Source organism: Lagenorhynchus albirostris, chromosome 3 (assembly GCF_949774975.1).
Source record: "Lagenorhynchus albirostris chromosome 3, mLagAlb1.1, whole genome shotgun sequence".
Taxonomy (NCBI): Eukaryota; Metazoa; Chordata; class Mammalia; order Artiodactyla; family Delphinidae; genus Lagenorhynchus; species Lagenorhynchus albirostris.
This window is the reverse complement of record NC_083097.1, coordinates 60,224,504-60,247,920: the sequence shown is the minus strand read 5'-3', so window position 1 is coordinate 60,247,920 and position 23,417 is coordinate 60,224,504. Positions and strand designations below refer to the sequence as shown.

At 42.6% G+C, this 23,417-nt stretch overlaps 1 protein-coding gene across 2 annotated transcripts; it reads right to left on the bottom strand.

Moving 5' to 3' along the window:
* Positions 1 to 1,674: 1,674 nt before the first annotated feature.
* Positions 1,675 to 22,969, bottom strand: F2R (coagulation factor II thrombin receptor). 2 transcript variants are annotated; one of them, XM_060146126.1, is made up of 2 exons: positions 22,701 to 22,969; positions 1,675 to 4,996 (listed from the first exon to the last, which is right to left on the bottom strand). In XM_060146126.1, exons 1-2 carry the CDS (start codon positions 22,786 to 22,788, stop codon positions 3,801 to 3,803), a joined length of 1,284 nt encoding a protein of 427 aa, XP_060002109.1. In that variant the 5' UTR covers positions 22,789 to 22,969; the 3' UTR covers positions 1,675 to 3,800. The 2 variants fall into 2 exon arrangements, with proteins under 2 accessions (XP_060002109.1, XP_060002108.1); XM_060146125.1 differs by having other exon boundaries at positions 1,675 to 4,947.
* Positions 22,970 to 23,417: the final 448 nt, after the last annotated feature.

The following is a 23,417-nucleotide window of genomic DNA, read 5'->3' as shown; positions in this document are numbered from 1 at the left end:
AATCCTATTTTTGCCTTGGTGGAAAAAACATGCTTTTTTGTGTTAAGAAAATTTGTTTCTTGATTTCAAACATATTTTGAAAAATAACAACAAAAGAGCTTAAAGGTCACTTTCTGTTTAGAGTGGGAATCCTATTTTTCTGGTGGTCATGAGCTGGGCTGACCTCATTCAATACATCCATTTCTGAAATACTGTGGAGACTCCAGGCCTCAGAAACTTAAGCTTGTGTGTTAACTTAAAAATTCTGTGTGCTAACAGAATTCTTGTTCCGTTGAAATAACTCTTCTGCTGACTATGAATTTAGAAGAACATTATCAGAATTTTGGGTTGCTTTTCAGCTCTCAGAGGTACTTGTAACTTTGCTTTTAATTCCCCATCCTCCCTCTGCCCCAGGTAGTGTTAGATGGCAAAGAACTGTCACTCAAGGGTGGCCCTTCCTTGAGTTTCGACATATGTATCCTCTGACATTTAATTTGTTTCTCTCTTCACTAGGAAAGAACTGCAGAGTCAGAGATATAGAAAACAAACGTATGGTCACCAGAGGACGTGGGGGAGGAGGGATGAATTGGGAGATTGGGATGGACATATACACATTACTATATAAAATAGGTAACTATGGGCTTCCCTGGTGGCGCAGTGGTTGAGAGTCTGCCTGCCGATGCAGGGGACGCGGGTTCGTGCCCTGGTTCAGGAAGATCCCACATGCCGCGGGGCGACTGGGCCCGTGAGCCATGGCTGCTGAGCCTGCGCATCGGAGCCTGTGCTCCGCAATGGGAGAGGCCTCAACAGTGAGAGGCCCGCGTACAGCAAAAAAAAAAAAAAAAAAAAAAGGTAACTAATAAGGACCTACTGTATAGCACAGGAACTCTACTCAATACTTTGTAATGGCCTATATGGGAAAAGAATCTAAAAAAGATAGAAACTTCCCTGGCAGTCCAGTGGTTAAGACTGTGGGCTTCCACTGCAGTGGGCACAGGTTCGAGCCCTGGCCAGGGAACTAAGGATCCCCCATGCCGCACAGTGTGGCTAAAAAAAATTTTAAAATAAATAAATAGAGAGTAGATATATATATATGTATAACTGATTCACTTTGCTGTACACCTGAAACAAACACAACATTGTAAATCAACTACTCTCCAATAAAAAACAAACAAACAAAAAAAACAACTGCAGACTCTATCCACGATGCTCATAACCCAGGAATCTGAGCATGTTCTCAGTGACATAACCTTGAATTTTCCTAAGAACGGATTTAAAAAAAAAGACACAGAGATCTAATCACCCAATGCCTTTGGTAGATTGTGCTTTTTTTTTTCTTCGAGTTTCATTCTCTGTGCCCCAAGAAGCTGACCTTTATGGGCTCCATCACCCAGGTTCCCTTGACCTCTGGGGGTAAGTTAAAATCAGGAGCAATGGGGAGGCATCAGCAAGAGATCAGAGGGTGGGGGGAGCGGAGGTCTGTATATTCCCTCCTCCACTCGTTTTAGGCCTGGGGTGGTAACAGCTTTCCCTAATTGCTAGGCCCTGGGGTGCTTCACCAGCTCTTGTTGGTTCCCTTAACCCTGGCCATGCCTCTGCAAATCACCTCTTCATTAACCGCTGTTCAGCTAAATCCTTAGACTGGCCTTCCTGACAGGCTCTAAAGATACAATAAAATCTTATTCCAAACAGATACCAAGCAAACTTTCAGGTTTATTAATAGAGGTTACATACATTTTTTAAAAAAAAGAACATAAAAACAGTGATGTAATATTTTATAAGTACATACTGATAATATAGTAATGAGTCTTATTAAGTCAGAGGTATTTTAATATAAACAGAATGAATGAACAATGACAGTATATCTCCACTAAGTTGGATAAAATGAATATCGTAACTAAATTAATAAAAACAATGTTAGCTTCTACTTACAAGACATACTTTTATGTAAATAATTCTATGGCATTTGGAAACTATTTGCTCTTTTAAATAGGTAAGTACTTGCCTTACAAGTTTCTACTCTTTTTGTTTGTTTAAAATGCCAACATTTTTTCATAAGGAAAAAAAGATATAATTCAACCTAATTTTCAAATTATTTTCTCAAATACATGAGGATATTCTGTACTTGATACTCATCATAGCTTACAAAATCATCTCATTAACTCTTAAGAAAAGTGAATGGAAAATAGAGAATAATTTTCCTGGATTTCAAAGTCAATTCCATTTTCTTCTGCCATTTCTAATCCGACTAACATAATTAATGTTTTAAAAATCTGACTTGAGTAATTTATTGAACAAAACATTTGTAAATAGGGCCCAATTAAGACAGACTGAAGGACTTAATCTTTTTTTATCCTTAGTTGTCATTCTGGTTTATTTTTTTCAATCTCTTTTATGTAAAACTTTGTTTTCATGTTGATACATAGTCAGATTGGCGATCATATTATGTACAGAATTTATAATTTTTATCTTGCTTGAATAACATTGTAATAAAACATTTCATATTCTGTTACTGAAGGAGTTATTTTTAAAAACACGCTTCCTGTACTATATTATGTTTATCTCAAGTTATAACCACAGGAAGAAGTAACCCAAATGTTCAAAGTTCTTTACCTGCCAGGATTATGTGGAACCTTGCTTGGTGACCTCTGGCTAAAAGCACTTCTTTACCTAATGATGTGTTTCTTTCACACGTCCCACTCTGTGTATCGGCCCACTTTGTTATTCTTGAGAGCAGGTTTCAGTCTGACTCAACTCTATTTGCCCAGCACCCATTAGAGTGCTTAGAGCACACGATGGGTGTCCATGTTTGCTATACAGGTGTTTCCACCTGGGAATGGTCCTTGCAGCATAACTGCTAGAAGTGAACGTGCCTTCTTTCTCCATTCTTAAAATGGGCAGTCTTTTATATCCATTATCTCTTGGGATAGCACATCCTACTTCGCCAACTTCTAATAAACATGATAAGCGCACGGCCAATCCTTGAGGGAATCCCAGCAGGAGATAGCAAACACGGTGGTCCTGATCTCTCTGAACTGGCCCTGTCTTGTATCTACTGCTTGGAGTCCTTCATCTGGGGGCACGGTGCTTTGAAAGCCAGCCTCAGGTCACTGGTGGGACCTCTGCTCATTCTTAGTTTACACACACGGCGTGTAAAACAGCAAAAATGCTACCCATATTATCTGTTTTAATAATTTTTAGAATTCAAACTTTGATACATTTAACATGAAAAACAGCAGAACTTTCTCTACACACAGATAGTACTAAGTCTCATCCCTCAATAACTTAAACATTGCTGTTGGACAATTTCAAAACACTTATTGGCAAAAGTTGTGTAAGTCCAAACTGTAGAATCCCTCACTATCGATGGACTTCTTCAGATGTTCAGGGCTAAACTCCAGCCTAAACTTTGCATATGAAATCAGAGAATCAGAGTTTACTTCCATAATCTCTGGTGAAAAAAAGAGAGGGTTTCAAAGTGCCTATTCTATACTGCACTGCAAATGATACAAGTATATGTGTATAAGTACACATATACACACACATATATCTAAAATACATCACGTAAATTTACGAAAAAAGTGACATTTCAGTTCTTGTTGTAACACTCTCTTGTAATAACATTGTTTTCTATTCCTGTTATTTTTTTTTCCTGTAACTAACAAATATATATGCTTAATGGCTCTCATAAGGAGGCATGTACATCATACATTTGTTGTTTTAGATGGTAAAGTAAATACTTTTTGTCAGGGACTAAGTAGAATCCTCAGGTTATTTGCTTTTTTAACATCTTCTTTTTAACTCACTGTCGGTCCCTTTTCCTAAGTTAACAGCTTTTTGTACACGCTGCTATTCAGGTTACTAGAGCAGGTGTCCATTTTACTTGCCATCAACTGACCGCTGCTGTTATAACTGCTGGGATCTGAACTTTCTTTGCAGCATAAGATACTGTAGAGGTACCTCTGGCACTCAGAGGAAGCATAGTAGTAAATCAAGGGGTCAACGCAACAGCTTATGCTGCTGACACAGACACACAGGAGGTAGGCAAAGTAGGCAGCCTCTGTCATGGAATTATGGGAAAGGAATGCGTAATGTAGAATCAGCAGGATGTTTGTGGGTCCAAAGCAAAGGACGAAGATGCAGAAAACAGCAGCTGACAAGAACAAAGCCCGGGACTTCTTGCTCTGGTTGGCAACCGTGGAAGAGCTAAGAGATCGGATGATAGACACGTAACAGACTGTGGAAATGATCAACGGCACAAAAAAGAAGATGGCAGAGAAGGCCGAGAAGTAATATGAGTAGTAGCCTTCGAGCAGTGTTTGGTTGAGCACATCGTGACAGGTGGTTATGTTGAGCCCCGGGACCTGGGTGGTCTGCTCCTTGAGGAGCAGAGGTACCACCCCCGCGATGGCCATGGCCCAGATGGCCAGACAGGTAAAGGAAGCCCTCCCCAGAGTACGCCAGGAGAGCGACTGCATGGGGTATACCACAGCCAGGAACCGGTCAATGCTGATGACCGTCATGAGCATGATAGAGGCATACATGTTACAGTAGAACGCAGCGGTGATGAAGCGGCACATGGCAGACCCGAATCTCCAGTCACTTCCGGAAAAGTAGTAGCTGATCTTAAACGGGAGCACAGACACAAAGAGCACGTCTGCCATGGCCAGGTGCAGCATGTACACCACGGCGGGCTTCTTGATCTTCATCTTCAAGGTGAACACGACGATGGCCATGATGTTCAGAGGAAGGCTGACGAGGAACACGCCGGTGTAGATGGAGGGGATAAAGAGCGTCAACCAGGTGCTGGTCAGATATCCTGAGGCATCTTTTGAGATGAACTCGCGGGGTAATTTTTGAGGAGGACTGCTTCTGTTGCCGGAGCTTAATCTGTCTTCTGCGAATTCACTTTCATTTTGGTCCTCATCCTCCTTCAGTGGGATTGGTTCAAATACATCATTGGGATTCCTGAGAAAAAATGTCCGGGGACCCAGAGTATCATTTGTTGCTTCTGACTCTGAAAAGTAAAAATTTTAAAACGAATTACAAAGGCAAAAGAGACAAGGAGAGGGTACACTTTACTTTTGCTTTTTGTTTTCTTCCTGGGAGAGTGGGTGGTAAGGAGCAGGTGATACCCAAGGGGACCACAGACTTTATCAGGGAATTAGCTAACTCGAAGTAGTGTACCACATTTTGTTCTGACACAGCAAACCCTTTTCAAACTCTGCTCCTCAGAGATATGAGGTGAACGATACACTTTCAGAGATCTGCAGACATCAGGAAAGGCTGAGGACGTGATGTGAAAGAAAAGAGCCATAACTTCTTTTCTATACGAGCCACTGTCTATATAAACAAATCACTCCCAGGCTATGTGACTTCTCTTTCGTCCGTATGTTTGCATGTATACATTTTCTCCATTTAGCTTGTGGCCACCCCTTGAAATCCATTCTTCCTTGTGGAAAAGTCCACATAGAAAGTTGAGGGAACATCTTAAAGGTTACGGAGCTACAGGTGAACTTGAGTAGGACCGAGGGCACCCATTTCCATCACCGTTATCCATGTGACAGCAGCTGTCCTTTACTAGCTTCAGTTGGTTTACACAGTAGAATGTCGCAAATCTCTCGTCATATTTGGGTCCAAGCCACAGTCTCAGGTTATCGTCTAATGTGACCACAAGGTACCTACCACACCGTCATCTTCCTGTCTCCTTCCTTAGCGGGCCAGTGGAGCAGATGTCCTAGGCCAGTGGCCTTCCTCAGCTCAGTTCCAAAATGCCACATGCACGCAGGCAGATGCCAGGCCAACCAGGCTCTTTTGAGTATCAACCAGAAGTCAGTTGCAAACGTCCTTCTTTTATTACCCTCCTCCACCAAAAACATCCATGTGAAATGTTCAAAGAAATGCAGCACCTAGCAACTGGAACTCAACCAGCTTTTCCTTCCCAGGAGCTTTGCTAACATTCTGTCACTGAGGAGACTCAGACAGAGAGAGCCTTTGCTGGGCCTTGGCAAGCTGAGGAGTGGGGAGAGAAACCACAGGGGGAAAAGGATGAGGTTTCTATCCCTGGAGGCATTGGCCACAAAGGCTGGACACACACGTCACTCAGAAGTGATGTTAGAGGAATGAAAACTGGCCGGAAATTGGGTAAGTACAGTGGATTTTTAAGCTTTCAGTTTTATTTTTCAGTAGTGGAACCTTCCTGCAAACAAAAACTTACACAGAGAGGCATAATGCAATAAAAGAGATAGTTCTGCTTCTGTAGGGTCCTACAAGACCCTAGACAAAAATTACAAAAAACTCTGGATCCCTTTCCTCTGCCAAATCAATGACCTGAAGTTATTTAGGTTCACAGGGTCATGTCAGGGAGGGGAGGGATGGATCTTCAAAGAAAGGATGGCAACCGATGGGTTTCTTGTTTTCAGTGGCTTTTAGCTTGAGAGAAGGCCAAAGTCAGTGCCACAAAAGATGGTTGAAACTCAGATAGAAAACCCATAGTCTCTATTGCCTGAAGAACCAGAGGACAGAGTTCAGGGCAACTACAATCACTGGAAAGTGAGGAGAGAATCTCAGAAAAGAAAAATTCAGAGAGGGATAGAGAGAGCACCAAATTCCAGTGCAAATTCTGCCCCAGGCTTGGGTTGACTCTAGAACCTGCACACTCAAGGAAGATGTGAAGCAGAGTTAACTGCTAGAGTTAACACATTTTTGACTGGAGATGTATTTTGGCCACAGGTGTTAGTTTCTGCAAAAATCCCCGGGTCAATAATGTGTTAAAAGAACGGAAGTGTTATTTGAACTTCTTGCTCAAGAGGAAACGTTTGCAGTTTGAGTTCAACCAAATTAACTGCCTGCTAAAGCAAAAACACCAACATTCTTTGGAGAAATAAAACAAAATCTTGAGTCTTTACAGTAGGATAATGTCCAGCAGACAATTCAAAATCATTCGATATAAAGAGAATAAGGAAAGTGTGACCCAGTCGCAAGAGAAAAGGACAATCAATGGAAACCAATCCCAAGATGACCTGGATGTTGCAATTAGCAGATAAGGATTTTAAAGGGTATGTTGCAACTATGCTCAATGAAGGGAAGAGAAAGATTTCATTGAAATTAATGAAAAAATAGAAAATAGCAACGAAACCAACCGATGGAAATTCTAGAGCTAGAAAATAAAATACAATAAACTGGCATCCATTTCCAAAATGAAAAGCAAACCTAGAGTAGCATCAACCGATACACTGTAGAACGGGGCCTGGTAGTGAAAACTTGAGGTCAGATGACCTCAGCAAGAGCATGAGTGGGTCCCCTGAGGGTAAAGGGGTGATCTGGCAGATCTGTCACAGGGGAAGAACAAAAAATCTGCAGTGATCTGTATCATTTTCACAGACGTAAAGAACAGATGTATGAATACCAAGGAGGGAAGGCGGGGATGGGATGAATTGGGAGATTGGGATCGACATATATACACTACTATGTATAAAATAGATAACTAATGAGAACCTGCTGTATAGCACAGGGAACTCTACTCAATGCTCTGTGGTGACCTAAATGGAAAGGAAATCCAAAACAGTGGGAATATATGTATACGTATAGCTGATTCACTTTGCTGTACAGCAGAAACTAACACAACATTGTAAAGCAACTATACTCCAATAAAAATTAATAAAAAACCAATCTGCAGTGATGAGCCTCTGAGTACACATATACAGCTAGACTGTTCCCCAAGGGTAGGAAACTGTTCCTATTTAACTCTGAGTCTCCAGTACCCTGCCCCACATGTGGTAGGTATGGACCTTAAGTTGGCTTTTAATCATGGATTTGCATTCTAATACTGGCTCTACCAGGAATCACTCAACTGCTCTGAACTCAGTCTCAGAATCATTAAAATGGGATCCCAATACCTGTCTGGCCTACAAATCTGGCAGCCAGGAGCATCACATGTTAAATAGGATATATGTTCACTTTGTAAACTTCAAAAATTAATCAGTGTAAGAAATTATTCTTCTTCCCCTATCACTTCAATGTGGTTTGCTTTTTGCTCACTCTCAATCATTTTAAATTAAAATGGAATCTGTCCCTCTTCCCTTCCTAAACATTTAGCCCTGTTTGGTTTATCAACCTTTTCCCGAAGTATCGCTTCCTTCCCCTTTCGAGGCATCTAATTCACTCTCTGCATCTTGATCCAGTCACATGGGGGCCTGACCCTGGTACAACGGCCCCTGTGGGAAGTGAGGCTACCCTCGAGGTCAAGAACGTGTGGGAAGCGGAAGAAAAGAATGAATGAGTTCTGGCATTTTAAGGCCACAAAGATATGTGTCCTCAAAAACGCTGACCCACAGGAACCTTAAAACAACATGACCCTCTGCTGTAGCTTTGGGGACCTGGCCAGAATGAGGACTCTTGTCACACATGGAAGGGAGAAAAGTGCAGGCACGCATGTGTGCACACACACGTGAGCATCAGGACATGACCTAGAGGAGTGACACCTCTTGAAAACTACTGAACACTCACAACTAAGCTCTTAGACGCCATCACTTGGTCTGAAAATTAAACTCTCATTAGGCTTTACTCTGTATTTAATACTTTGGGAATGAGTATGTGTTTTCAAAAATTTCTTCCCTGGCTAGGCCTTCTTGGGCAGTATGGTGTTTATGACAGAAACATTATACCCACTGGAACATGACATTTTATAGGCTGGAGCCCAGGAAGAATGCATAATCCCTTGATTAAATATCATTACCTAAGGTATCACCTTTTCTTGCCACCATAGGTTTGATATTTTGGCTTTTATGGGATTACAGAATGTCAGCAAATTTTGTTTGTTTAACTATATACCAACATCAAAGAAAGAACAAAACCAATTCCAGGTGACTAGATAAATCCAACTAGCTCAAGCCCCTCAGGTTGAAATTTGAGTTTGGGTATCTTGCTTTTCCTTTAGTCCTAGCCCAACTCATAGGTCAAGGAGAAAGTGCCTGTCGGCGTACAAAAAGCTCTTGTAGCACATCTGTGTTTTTCTTCTTAAGTTATGGTTTAAAAAAAAAAAAAAAACTAAGTCAGGTCCTAAAATTGGTTCTCATACTTGTTGCTAAGTTTCACTTAATTTCGGTTTCTCTAAAATGGCTCTAGAGTAATTTTGTTGTTGACCATAGCATATTGCTAACGAGCTTAAATGTGGACTCTAACTCTGAAGATTTTTAAAAATTAGTTAGTCAGGCACAGTGCTTTTTCTGACTTTGACGAGATCTGGCCTTGGAAGCAGAGTGGTGACCAGATGCTCTCTCAAGGTCCCATGGGATCCTGGAAGTTATTTATACCATTTCATCCTCCCACAACACGCCAGCCTTGGTTCCCACTCAGAGCACTGGCCTATAGGGCTCATGCTTTCTGGGAATTAAGAAAGCAGAAGTCCCAGGACCTCGCCTACATTCACACACAGAGCACGAGAGATGTACCCCCTGCATTTCTCCACGTGTGACTCAACACTACAGGTTAAAGAGAAATAAAGAGGATGATGGAAAAATGATGGAAACATACTAACTCCAAGCAGAAAGCAGCAACATTACAGGAATACTCCACTGTCTCAAATGCAAACGCACACCATGAAAAGAAGTGCTCCTTAAAGAAATGGCTGGTTCCGGATCTGGGGGGAGGAAAGACACAAGAGGAGTCTTGAACGTCTTCAAAGAATATTCGGGTCAGGTCAGAAAGACTCTGAAGTCGATCCAAAGAGAGCTCCCCATTGGCCAAAAATCATTAAGAGAATAATGATGGAAATGAATGGAAACACTGGAAACATGTCATATTTGTTAAGATCTATGAGTTCATAATGATGCTCAAAGGAAAATAAAACCTTTTTTGTCACTGTTGGAGGAAATGAGGGGACCCAGTCTGAAAATTGGTAAATAAAAGCAAGGTTCAAGCATTTGTCTTGCCTTTTCTATAAACAAAATATTTCAGGGAAACCAAATAGTCAATGAAGGAAATTTCTATTTTATAAAATAATTCCAGCTCATGAACACAGAAACAGTAACAGATTTAGAAACGCATCTTAAAGCTCTTAGTGAAATCAGATTTAGTACAACGGTCATCAGTTGTTGCTAAAAACGTTAGGTGAAAGGATAGGTGATAGGGAACTTTCTAACAAGTGGATCACCTGACAACACCTGAGTCCAATGAGTAACCTAAAAATCTCAAAAAGAGAGACAATCTTGAGGTGATGAAACAGGTGTGTACACAGCACCACTGCTCAGGTAGTCTTGCAGAAAAACAAACTTGGATCAGGTTAAGCCTCCAGATGGACCACATTACAGAAAACACAGAGGACAGAAGGGCATGTTGAACACCCCTACAAGATGCAGCTGGCCAGATCCAGTATGTAGAAAAGTCCAGAAGACGAATGACCCTGTTTCTCTGACAAACAGCCTTGAAACAGGAGGAGAGGGAAAACCACTACAGACTAAAAGATTTAAGAGACACACCTACCTAATGCAACAGTGGGCTGTGTTTGATCCTGATTCAAATAAATCAACTGTAAAAAGCATTTATGAGACAATCAGTAAAATGTGAACACTGACTGAATAGTACATGATATTAAGAAATTGTCCATTTTTTTAGGTGTTATAATGGTATTGTGGTTACGTGAAGAAAAGAGTTCTTATTTCTAAGGATATATACTGAGGCATTTATGGATGAAGTGATACAATGTCTGGGATTTGCTTTAAAATTGTCCATTTGGGGAGGATGAAAGTGAGGATACAGATAAAACAACATATAGGGGGTAATTGCACTGTCCACTTTTGGTATGTTTGAAAATTTCCATAATGAAAAGTAAAAAAAAAAAAAAAAAGAAGAAAAAGAAAAGCAAATATTTTATGCACATTTACTTGCCACTAAAAACTAAGGACAACAGATCCACCAGAGGGGAGACAGCAGAAGCAAGAAGAACTACAGTCCTGCAGCCTGTGGAACAAAAACCACATTCACAGAAAGATAGACAAGATGAAAAGGCAGAGGGCTATAAACCAGATGAAGGAACAAGATAAAACCCCAGAAAAACAACTCAATGAAGTGGAGATAGGCAACCTTCCAGAAAAAGAATTCAGAATAATGATAGTGAAGATGATACAGGACCTCGGAAAAAGAATGGAGGCAAAGATCGAGAAGATGCAAGAAATGTTTAACAAAGACCTAGAAGAATTAAAGAACAAACAAACAGAGATGAACAATACAATAACTGAAATGAAAACTACACTGGAAGGAATCAATAGCAGAATAACTGAGACAGAAGAACAGATAAGTGACCTGGAAGACAGAATTGTGGAATTCACTGCTGCAGAACAGAATAAAGAAAAAGGAATGAAAAAAAATGAAGACAGCCTAAGAGACTTCTGGGACAACATTAAATGCAACAACATTTGCATTATAGGGGTCCCAGAAGGAGAAGAGAGAGAGAAAGGCCCCAAGAAAATATTTGAAGAGATTATATTCAAAACTTCCCTAACATGGGAAAGGAAATAGCCACCCAAGTCCAGGAAACGCAGCAAGTCCCATACAGGATAAACCCCAAGGAGAAACACACCGAGACACAGAGTAATCAAATTGGCAAAAATTAAAGGCAAAGAAAAATTATTGAAAGCAGCAAGGGAAAAATGACAACATACAAGAGAACTCCCATAAGGTTAACAGCTGATTTCTCAGCAGAAACTCTACAAGCCAGGAGGGAGTAGCATGATATATTTAAAGTGATGAAAGGGAAGAACCTACAACCAAGATTACTCTACCTGGCAAGGCTCTCATTCAGGTTCAATGGAGAAATCAAAAGCTTTACCGACAAGCAAAAGCTAAGAGAATTCAGCACCACCAAACCAGCTCTTCAACAAATGCTAAAGGAACTTCTCTAAGTGGGAAACACAAGAGAAGAAAAGGACCTACAAAAACAAACCCAAAACAATTAAGAAAATGGTAATAGGAACATACATATCGATAATTAACTTGAACGTGAATGGATTAAATGCTCCAAGCAAAAGACACAGGCCTGCTGAATGGATACAAAAACAAGACCCATCTATATGCTGTCTACAAGAGACCCACTTCAGACCTAGGGACACATACAGACTGAAAGTGAGGGGTTGGAAAAAGATATTCCATGCAAATGTAAATCAAAAGAAAGCTGGAGTAGCAATACTCATATCAGATAAAACAGACTTTAAAATAAAGAATGTTACAAGAGACAAGGAAGGCCACTACATAATGATCAAGGGATCAATCCAAGAAGAAGATATAACAATTATAAATACATATGCACCCAACATAGGAGCACCTCAATACATAAGGCAGATGCTAACAGCTGTGAAAGAGGAAATCGACAGTAACACAATAATGGTGGGGGACTTTAACACCTCACTTAAACCAATGGACAGATCATCCAAAATGAAAATAAATAAGGAAACAGAAGCTTTAACTGACACAATAGACCAGATAAATTTAAGTGATATTTATAGGACATTCCATCCAAAAACAGCAGATCACACTTTCTTCTCAAGTGGGCATGGAACATTCTCCAGGATAGATCACATCTTGGGTCACAAATCAAGCCTCAGTAAATTTAAGAAAATTGAAATCATATCAAGCATCTTTTCTGACCACAATGCTATGAGATTAGAAATGAATTACAGGGGAAAAAAAGATAAAAACACAAGCACATGGAGGCTAAGCAATACGTTACTAAATAACCAAGAGATCACTGAAGAAATAAAAAAATACCTAGAGACAAATGACAATGAAAGCACGACAATCCAAAACCTATGGGATGCAGCAAAAGCAGTTCTAAGGGGGAAGTTTATAGCTATACAAGCCTACTTGAAGAAAAAGAAAAATCTCAAATAAACAATCTAACCTTACACCTAAAGGAACTAGAGAAAGAAGAACAAACAAAACCCAAAGTTAGCAGAAGGAAAGAAATCATAAAGATCAGAGCAGAAATAAATGAAATAGAAACAAAGAAAACAACAGCAAAGATCAATAAAACTAAACGCTGTTTTTTTGAGAAGATACACAAAATTGATAAACCATTAGCCAGACTCATCAAGAAAAAGAGGGAGAGGACTCAAATCAATAAATTTAGAAATGAAAAAGGAGAAGTTACAATGGACACTGCAGAAATACAAAGCATCCTAAGAGACTACTACAAGCAACTCTATGCCAATAAAATGGACAACCTGGAAGAAATGGACAAATTCTTAGAAAGGTATAACCTTCCAAGACTGAACCAGGAAGAAATAGAAAATACGAACAGACTAATCACAAGTAATGAAATTGAAACTGTGATTAAAAATCTTCCAACAGGGCTTCCCTGGTGGCATAGTGGTTGAGAGTCCACCTGCCGATGCAGGGGACACGGGTTCGTGCCCCGTTCTGGGAAGATCCCACATGCCGCGGAGCGGCTAGGCCCATAAGCCATGGCCGCTGAGCCAGCACGTCTGGAGCCTGTGCTCCGCAACGAGAGAGGCCACGACAGTGAGAGGCCCACATAACGCAAAAAAAAAAAAAAAAAAAAAAAAAAATCTTCCAACAAACAAAAGTCCAGGACCAGATGGCTTCACAGGTGAATTCTATCAAACATTTAGAGAAGAGCTAACACCCATCCTTCTCAAACTCTTCCAGAAAATTGCAGAGGAAGGCACACTCCCAAACTCATTCTGAGGCCACAATCACCCTGATACCAAAACCAGACAAAGGTACTACAAAAGAAGAAAATTACGGACCAGTATCATTGATGAATATAGATGCAAAAGTCCTCAACAAAATACTAGCAAACAGAATCCAACAACACATTAAAAGGATCATATACCATGATCAAGTGGGATTTTTCCCAGGGATGCAAGGATTCTTCAATATATGCAAATCAATCAATGTGACAAATCATATTAAATTGAAGAAAAAAAATCATATGATCATCTCAATAGATGCAGAAAAAGCTTTTGACAAAATTCAACATCCATTTATGATAAAAACTCTCCAGAAAGTGGACATAGAGGGAAACTACCTCTACATAATAAAGGCCATATATGACAAACCCACAGCAAACATCAGTCTCAATGGTGAAAAACTGAAAGCATTTCCTCTAAGATCAGGAACAAGACAAGGTTGTCCACTCTCACCACTATCATTCAACATAGTTTTGGAAGTCCTAGCCATGGCAATCAGAGAAGAAAAAGAAATAAAAGGAATACAAATTGGAAAAGAAGAAGTAAAACTGTCACTGTTTGCAGATGACATGATATTATACATAGAGAATCCTAAAGATGCCACCAGAAAACTACTAGAGCTAATCAATGAATGTGGTAAAGTTGCAGGACACAGAATTAATGCACAGAAATCTCTTGCATTCCTATACACTAACGATGAAAAATCTGAAAGAGAAATTAAGGAAACACTCCCATTTGTCACTGCAACAAAAAGAATAAAATACCTAGGAATAAACCTACCTAAGGAGACAAAAGACCTGTATGCAGAAAACTATAAGACACTGATGAAAGAAATTAAGGATGATACCAACAGATGCAGAGATATACCATGTTCTTGGATTGGAAGAATCAATAATGTGAAAATGACTATACTACCCAAAGCAATCTACAGATTCAAGGCAATGCCCATCAAATTACCAATGGCATTTTTTACGGAAGTAAAACAAAAAATCTTAAAATTTGTATGGAGACACAAAAGACCCTGAACAGGCAAACATCCTTCAGAGAAAAAAACAGAGCTGGAGGAATCAGGCTCCCTGACTTCAGACTCTACTACAAAGCTACAGTAATCAAGACAATAAGGTACTGGCACAGAAACAGAAACATAGATGAATAGAGCAAGATAGAAAGCCCAGAGGTAAACCCACGCACCTATGGTCAACTAATCTATGACAAAGGAGGCAAGTATATACAATGGAGAAAAGACAGTCTCTTCAATAAGTGGTGCTGGGAAAACTGGACAGCTACATGTAAAAGAATGAAATTAGAACACTCCCTAACAGCATACACAAAAATAAACTCAAAATGGATTAGAGAGGGCTTCCCTGGTGGTGCAGTGGTTGGGAGTCCGCCTGCCGGTGCAGGAGGCGTGGGTTCGTTCCCTGGTCCAGGACGATCCCGCGTGACGCGGAGCGGCTGGGCCCGCGGGCCGTGGCCGCTGGGCCTGCGCATCCGGAGCCTGTGCTCGCAGCGGGAGAGGCCGCGACAGTGAGAGGCCCGCGTGCCGCAAAAAAAAAAAAAAAGGATCAGAGACCTAAATGTAAGACATGACACTATAAACCTCCTAGAGGAAAACATAGGAAGAACACTCTTTGACATAAATCACAGCAAGATCTTTTTTGATCCACCTCCTAGAGTAATGGAAATAAAAACAAAAATAAATGGGACCTAATGTAACTTAAAAGCTTTTGCACAGCAAACGAAACCATAAATGAGATGAAAAGATAACCCTCAGAATGGGAGAAAATATTTGCAAACGAATCAACAGACAAAGGATTAATCTCCAAAATACATTAATAGCTCATGCAGCTCAATATTAAAAAAACAAACCACCCAATCCAAAAATGGGCAGAAGACCTAAGTAGACATTTCTCCAAAGAAGACATACAGATGGCCAAGAAGCACATGATAAGCTGCTCAACATCACTAATTATTAGAGAAATGCAAATCAAAACTACAATGAGGTATCACCTCACACCAGTTAGAATGGGCATCATCAGAAAATCTACAAACAACAAATGCTGGAGAGGGTATGGAGAAAAGGGAACCCTTTTGCACTGTTGATGGGAATGTAAATTGATACAGCCACTATGGAGAACAGTATGGAGGTTCCTTAAAAAACTAAAAATAGAATTACCATATGATTCTGCAATCCCACTACTGGGCATATACCCAGAGAAAACCACAATTCAAAAAGACACATGTGCCCCAATGTTCTTTGCAGCACTATTTACGATAGTCAGGTCATGGAAGCAACCTAAATGTCTATTGACAGATGAATGGATAAAGAAGATGTGGTTCATATATACAATGGAATATTACTCAACCATAAAAAGGAACGAAATTGGGTCATTTGTTGAGACGTGGATGGATCTAGAGACTGTCATATAGAGTGAAGTAAGTCAGAAAGAGAAAAACAAATATCGTATATTAACGCATATATGTGGAACCTAGAAAAATGGTACAGGTGAACCAGTTTGCAGGGCCGAAATAGAAACACAGATGTAGAGAACAAACGTATGGACATGAAGCGGGTAAAGCAGTGGGGGGCTGGGGATTGTGGTGTGATGAATTGGGAGATTGGGATTGACATGTATACACTGACATGTATAAAATTGATGACTAATAAGAACCTGCTGTATAAAAAAATAAATAAAATTCAAAAATTAAAAAAAAGATTGAACGTAGAACAATTGGAGGGATAAAAAACAAACAAACAAGCAAACAAAAAAAACTAAGGACAACAGTTTTTGCTTTTGTTTGTCTTAGCTTTGAGGGGGGAAAAGTTCTTGAATGTTTGTGTGAACATAGTTTTACACTGAGAGAATTCATTTGATACCAACCCCTCCAAGGTTTTTCTGGAATATGGAGGAGTTGGTATATGAAGAACACTTAACATTTGTCGACCACCTACTATGTGCCAGGTACTTCGCTTAACTTACCTCATGTAACTGTAACATTTTTACAAGATAAGCATTATAACCCCCATTTTATGGACAACATGGAGGCACAGAGAGGCTAAGTAGCTAATCCAACGTCACACAGCTAGGAAGTGAAGGAGCTGGGATCTGAATCCAGATCTGCCTGGTTCTAAAGCTCATACCCTTTGAACCACACCACCTTACCCTGTCTCTTTAAAAAAGTTGTGAATTCAGGACCTACTCCTAAAAGAGTACTACTTTTTTTTCTCTAAGCATTTCACCAAACAAATGAATCTACCCACCCTTTTGAACTATAGCAGGCAGGCCATGGCCATGTGAATGTATAAGTTCAGTTGATGATGTGCACAGGTGTTGCTTGGGAATCAGGAGTCCTGCTGACCTTGGTGACACACCAGCCACATGCCAACAACCCAGTCCTCACAGGACAGATGTAGTAAAGAGATGTTCAAGGACTAAACGGAGAAAACAAATTTTTAAAATATTGTCCCAAATGCAGCAGAGTAAGAGCAAGTAAGTGAACAAAAACCTCTTACGGAAAAGCCAGAATTAAAGGTAGACTAAGGTAAACACTGGCTGCAGAGTGAAGAAGAGATCGCCAGTATATGAGGTTGCCTCTCCTCCCATCCCACCTTCTGCAGCAGGGACTCCACAGGGAGCATAGGAAAGCAAACCGGGGGGGGGGGGAAAGCTGGGAGAGCGGAGGTTACAGGAAGTAAAGGCAACCAGAAAATGTAAATGTCAGTGCACCCAAGGCCATTGCAGGCACTAAGAAGTGTGTGGGTCTCCTCCTGAAGGCCAGGGCCTGACTTGTGGGGTCAGAACACTAGCAGGCCTCTCTGGGAAGGACTCTGATTCCCTGGCTCTCCCCCTTCCTCCAGGCCTGTTCTCCACCCAAAGTTACAGGCCCTGAGCCCAGTGTCCTGGGAACACTGCTCTCTACTCTCCAAGAAGAGCTGAAAGGAAAACTAATTCACAGTAAAGGATGTTTATAATCACCAATTCCCCCGGAACCAAGCTGTCTCCACTCTCCAACCCCGCCCAAGTTCTACTGAAGTTTGTAAACCTGAAATGAAACAAATTATGTTCTAGATATGATAGAAACCATCATAAACAGCACTTCCTGGAAAGCAGAACTCTTCTTGTAAAGCCAAAAAGTACTTCAGTTGTAACTGCAGAACAGTGCACTGCACCTGCTGCACTAGGTTTTAAATGATGGCAGAGAATTGACAGTGCTTATGAAATCAATTTACAGGACTTTAACAAGATTTTTTAAAGATAGAATAGTGCAGAAAATATTGGAATGCACAGCATGTGGTAAAGGTGAGTACTGGTTAGTAAAACTTCTGTTTCTATACACTATGATTGCCCACGGATAGTTACTGCACACATAGGCAGCAACTGTTTCATCATGTAAAGCGTATTTCTTACAGTTCTTACGGCTGGTCAGCAAAAAAGAAAATGCTGGAAAACACTCCTTTAATATACCATAATACCTGACTTCTAATCCACCATAGACTTGAAATATAAATAGATGAGATGAGATTATGTCCTTTCCTAAAGTTCAATAAATGTGTTTTGAAGTGCAAATTTCAGATTATTCCTGTTATTTCCAACAGCAGGTTCTTTTGAAAGCAAATAAACGTATAAAGGCCCGTAATGGCCTTTTAAGCGGCAAAACATCATTGGATGCCTTGGCATGGAGGAAAAGGAGGTGTAACTTTGTGGGTTTTTCCAAGTCTTATCCCAAGGTCAATGTGGGAGAGAGTATCTGGGGGAAGCTCAATCTAGAGAGTTATATACTCTGACAGCTTTAGGCATAAGCATGAGAGGGTGAAAGGCAGAATGAAAGAAACCACAAAAAAGGGAAACAAACAGAAAATGCTCAATGTTGAAACTGTGAGCCCTTGATACTAGCATCACAGTCAAAAATAAACCAAGGCCGTGGTTCCTAATGATGCTTCTGGGGTTTTTGTGAGTATCCCATAGTAAAAGGGATATAGTTCCCCAGATACAAAAGGCCAAACATTGCATGATTCCATTCATATGAAATATGGAGAAGAGGTAAACCCAGAGAAACAATAAGCAAATTGGTAGCTGCCAGGGGTTGGGGGTAGGGAGGGTGAGGGCTGAGTACTTGATGGGGACCAGGTTTCCTTTTGAGGTGATGAAAATGTTCTGGAACTAGATAGAGGTGGTAGGTGTACAACATTGTAAATGTATTAAATATCACTAAATTGTATGCTTAAAAATGGTTAATTTGGGCTTCCCTGGTGGCACAGTGGTTGAGAGTCCACCTGCCGATGCAGGGGACACGGGTTCGTGCCCCGGTCCAGGAAGATCCCACATGCTGCGGAGCGGCTGGGCCCATGAGCCATGGCCGCTGAGCCTGCGCGTCCGGAGCCTGTGCTCCGCAACGGGAGAGGCCACAACAGTGAGAGGCCCACGTACCGCAAAAAAAAAAAAAAAAAAGGTTAATTTTATGCTATGTAGATTTCACCTCAGTTTTAATTAATTAATTGATTTTGATATTTATAGAGTTTATTTTGATATTAATCTTATTTCCCATTTTGATTCTCTTCATTTCTTTCTGTGGATTCAAATTACCATCTAGTGTCAATTCCTAACTCCAACAGAGCTTCATTCTATGCCCCTCCTTTGCACGGTTATTGTCAAATATATATTACATTTCTAGGTCATATGCTCAATAGTACAATTTTATATTGTTTTATGCAATTATTTTTCTTTAATTCTTTTTGTCACAATTTAATCTTTTTACTTTTTCATACCATTTTTAAAGGTTACTTTCCATTTACAATTATTATAAAATATTGGCTGTATTCCCTGTGTAGAAAAGTACTTGCTGATTCATAAGAAATTTGACTTTCAGAGGTTTCTGGTTGGCTTAAAGCAGCATCACTGTCCAGTTTTGTGCCTTTTGTTGGGCTGAAGACCACAGCCTCTCAGAAACAGCCAATTAATTGGCACATTCATGATAGGGATCTATTCATAGACTGCCTTATCATCTGCTTCAGAAAGTAAATGGCAGGATACCACAATCCATGCATTCATGTTTACTAAACACCTCTGTGCATGGGCTGCCAAGCCAACGGGGCACACACTTTGCCTTCCAGGGGTTCTGAGAAGCACAGCAGGATTACTTCTCTGCTGTTGGCCGGGGTGTGGGGGTGTGGGTGGGGTGTCTGGATGGCTTCCCCTCTACATTGGGTGGTAGAGAAAGCTTGCACTTAGGAAAGAAAGGCCTGTGATCAAATCCCAGTTCCACTTAATTGCACTTGTGACTTAACCTCAGTTTCCTTACCTGTAGAATGGGGATGACATCTACTCAAAGGGTGGCTAGAGGAATAAGAAAGGTAGTGTATGTCGTGTACCTAAGCAGGGTGTTGGCTGTAGTAGGTTCTTGATATCAGGTGGCTGTTTTTAATTAAATGTGAACACGTGGGGTGTGGGAAGGGCATTTTGGCCAGAGGGAGTGGCCAGGGGACAGAGAAAGTTCTACCTTGGAGGTTGAACTAGAGGGTGGGGGCCGGGTGAAGTACAGGTAATGTAACAGACTATGTAATAGGGGAGGCTCTGTAATAAGGGAGGCTGGACAAGGCTAGGGACCCATCCTGCAAGGGAAGGGGCACCTCCCTCTATGCTAGGGAATTGAGCTTGACCCTGTGGATAGGAAGGTAGTACACAGAATCTCCCATCCAAACCCCTCTGCCACAGTCACCATCAGCTGTTCTGGTACCTTTCACTCTCCAGATCTTTATAGAATTTATGAACATCACCTCTAGGACACTGACACTCTTTGATGAAAGCATCTCACTTAAATTGCCTGGACAAAGGAATGTAAACTGGTTAATGAACTTAGGAATTTCTCAACAAGTATCTGCTGAGTGAATATCTGTTCTAGACTCCACAGGGATAACCTTATAACCTTAGCCTGGGAGACGACATACTCACAAAGTGACAATGCAGGAAATGCGGGGGGGGGGGGAACAAAAAGCCCGAGGGTGCTTCAAGAAAGCTCACACTGGTGGGCAGGGCCAGTCCTGGAGGCATTTCCTATAGCTGGGGTCTCTCAGCTCCTCACATCACATAGAGCTGGTTAAGACAGACACTGTTTAGAATTGCGGGTGCACGGTGATAATAAAAAGCAGACCTATTTTTGGTTGATTTTATTAGTGATTTAAAACTCCAAAGACAAAGCCTCACTTATTCCTTGCATCCAGGACCCCCTCCTCCATTTGGAATTTGGGTGCATCATCTCTGAGACTTAATTTCAGAATCAGCAAAAGGGGATAAACATTTGAGAGGGTGAAATGAGATAATGTGAACTGAAAATGCCTCCGGGGCCAGGGTTTGACCCAGAATATGGCATTTTTTTTTTTCTCAGAATATGACACTTAACATGAGTTCCTTTTCTTCTCTCATCCTCTTTTCTTCTCTCCCGCCCAAAGCGGTCCCAGAATCCAGGGTAGATAAATCAGCCAATGTTATTCAGTTCTCTTTCTGCCTATGCCAGCTCTGTGCATCCTAGCACACCCCACTCGGGTTGACGAAAAAGTACGAAGTGTGGCAGAAACAGCAGTCTTGACTTCTCTAGCTAACACAGGCCAAAAATCTTTGGGTTCCTATGTGGGCCTCTTAGTGTTCCTAAAAGCATCACCTCAAAACTCACCCTGAGCAAACCTGGAGAGCAGGGAAAATGCTGTCTCTTGTCACCTCTTAATTTCCATACGCCTACACTCTTTCTGGTGTGAAAACAATACAGAGTACACAGTCTTTCACAGATAATAAGAAAAACAGCTAGAATTTGTTTCTAAGTGAAAAAAAAGGGGGCTGAAAGCTTACAAAGTACTATTGTTACAAAGAAATGAAAACATCTCCCCCCTCCCCCCCCTTTTTTGTTTTTTGCGGTACGCGGGCCTCTTACTGTTGTGGCCTCTCCCGTTGCGGAGTACAGGCTCTGGACGCGCAGGTTCAGTGGCCATGGCTCACGGGCCCAGCCGCTCCGCGGCATGCGGGATCTTCCCGGACCGGGGCACGAACCCATGTCCCCTGCATCGGCAGGCGGACTCTCAACCACTAGCGCCACCAGGGAAGCCCCCCCCTCCCTTTTTAACTAGGGTTTTTACAGGCTAAAAGCAACTTCTCCGCCCTGCTTTAAGAGCGAGAGGTTGGAAAATACATTTATTTGCTCAAGCAGTCAGATACTTAAAAATACACACTATTAGTAATGAATGTATTCTAGGTGAGAAACCTCCTGCTCCCGGCAGATCAGAAACTGAAATGGTTTCATCCCATAGTGTCTGAGGAGCCGGATTCGGAGGAGGGGATCTCTTTCCTCAACTCAATTGGAAGCTTAGAAGACTGGGTTCTAGAGAACAAACAAACAAAGCCTCCCAAGCGCCGCCACCGCCTCGTGGCTATCCTGTTAGCACCCAACATCCCGCACCATGTCCGCCGCCTGCACACAAGGCCTGTGGTTTTCTACTAAGCGGGCCAAGGCACTAAGCTTTTCTCTACAACACTTTCCTGGCCTGCAAACTGTGCAAGAAAAACAATTCCAACAAGACAAAACTTCAGCGGGAGCGGTTCTCGACCGCGTCTTGAAAAACCCGGAACGTTTATTGGTGGAGCAACGTGAAACCCTTTCTTTTTGGGGTGGTCCTGGGAGAAACAGGCCACACAGTGACAACAAATGCAACGAGGTCCCGCAGGCTTCCCCAAGAAAATCCGACCCCGCTCCTCCTCCATATCCAAAACCCTGCCGCGGGGCCGGCTGTATCCTCCAAAACCCAGTGCAAAGGGGCATCAGCTGAGCCCGCAGCGGGGGTGGGACGGGCACCCCACCTGGATATGAGTTGGGGAGACTCCGATCTCAGCCCTAAGGCGCAGTCAGGGGCACCCACTGAGTCCCGGAGCAGCAGCGTCCCTCCTCCTCCCGCCCGCCCCATTCCCGAGGAAGCCCGGGCTACGAGGCCGGGGGTGGGGACAGGGAGGGAATGCCGGGGTCAACTCTCACCCGGTTTGGGGCCTCGGGCGCGGGCCGACAGCAAGGGGCCGCATAGACTGAGCCCCGCGGCGACGAGCAGCAGCCACCGCGGTCCCATTGTCCGGAGGCTCAGGGCGTTCGGCGCGGTCGGTGCGGCGCTGCTCCGGGAGACGGGCCCCGCCGCCGGGAGGCTCGGGCCGCACGCTCTGTCCCTCCACGCCCTCCTCGCGCAGGGTCCGGAGGGCGGCAGGGGCGGGCAGACACAGCGCTAGCCGCTGGGCAGGAGGAGGCTGCTCGGCGTGTCTGGCGGCGCTGGGCAGGACAAGAGGCGGTGGGCGCGGGCGGGGGCGGGGTGCGCGGCCGCCGGGCCGGAAAGGGCGTCCCCTGGCGTCGAGTGTGCGCCTCGACGCGGCCGCCGCCCGCCGGTCCCTCTGCAGTCTCTGGGCCACCCACGGGGCTCGGCGACCTAGCCGGCCCTCTCTCCCGGTGCGCCGGCCGCCCAGCGCCCCGGCTGCTAGACGCTGCCCCGCAACTGAGACGTTGTTTCCTTGGCCTTCGCCTTGGACACGCGAAGCTACCAGTAACTCAGTCTGGTGGGAACCTTTGCTCTCGGGGAGCAAAGACATTGGCAGAGAACCTCCGATCAGGGATGCGCCCCTCCCTACCCTCGGGCCGGACCTCAGGCCGAGCAATGCGCCGCGTTTGAAAATTCGGCGTTCAGCTACAAGTTTGAAAGTGACTTGTGTT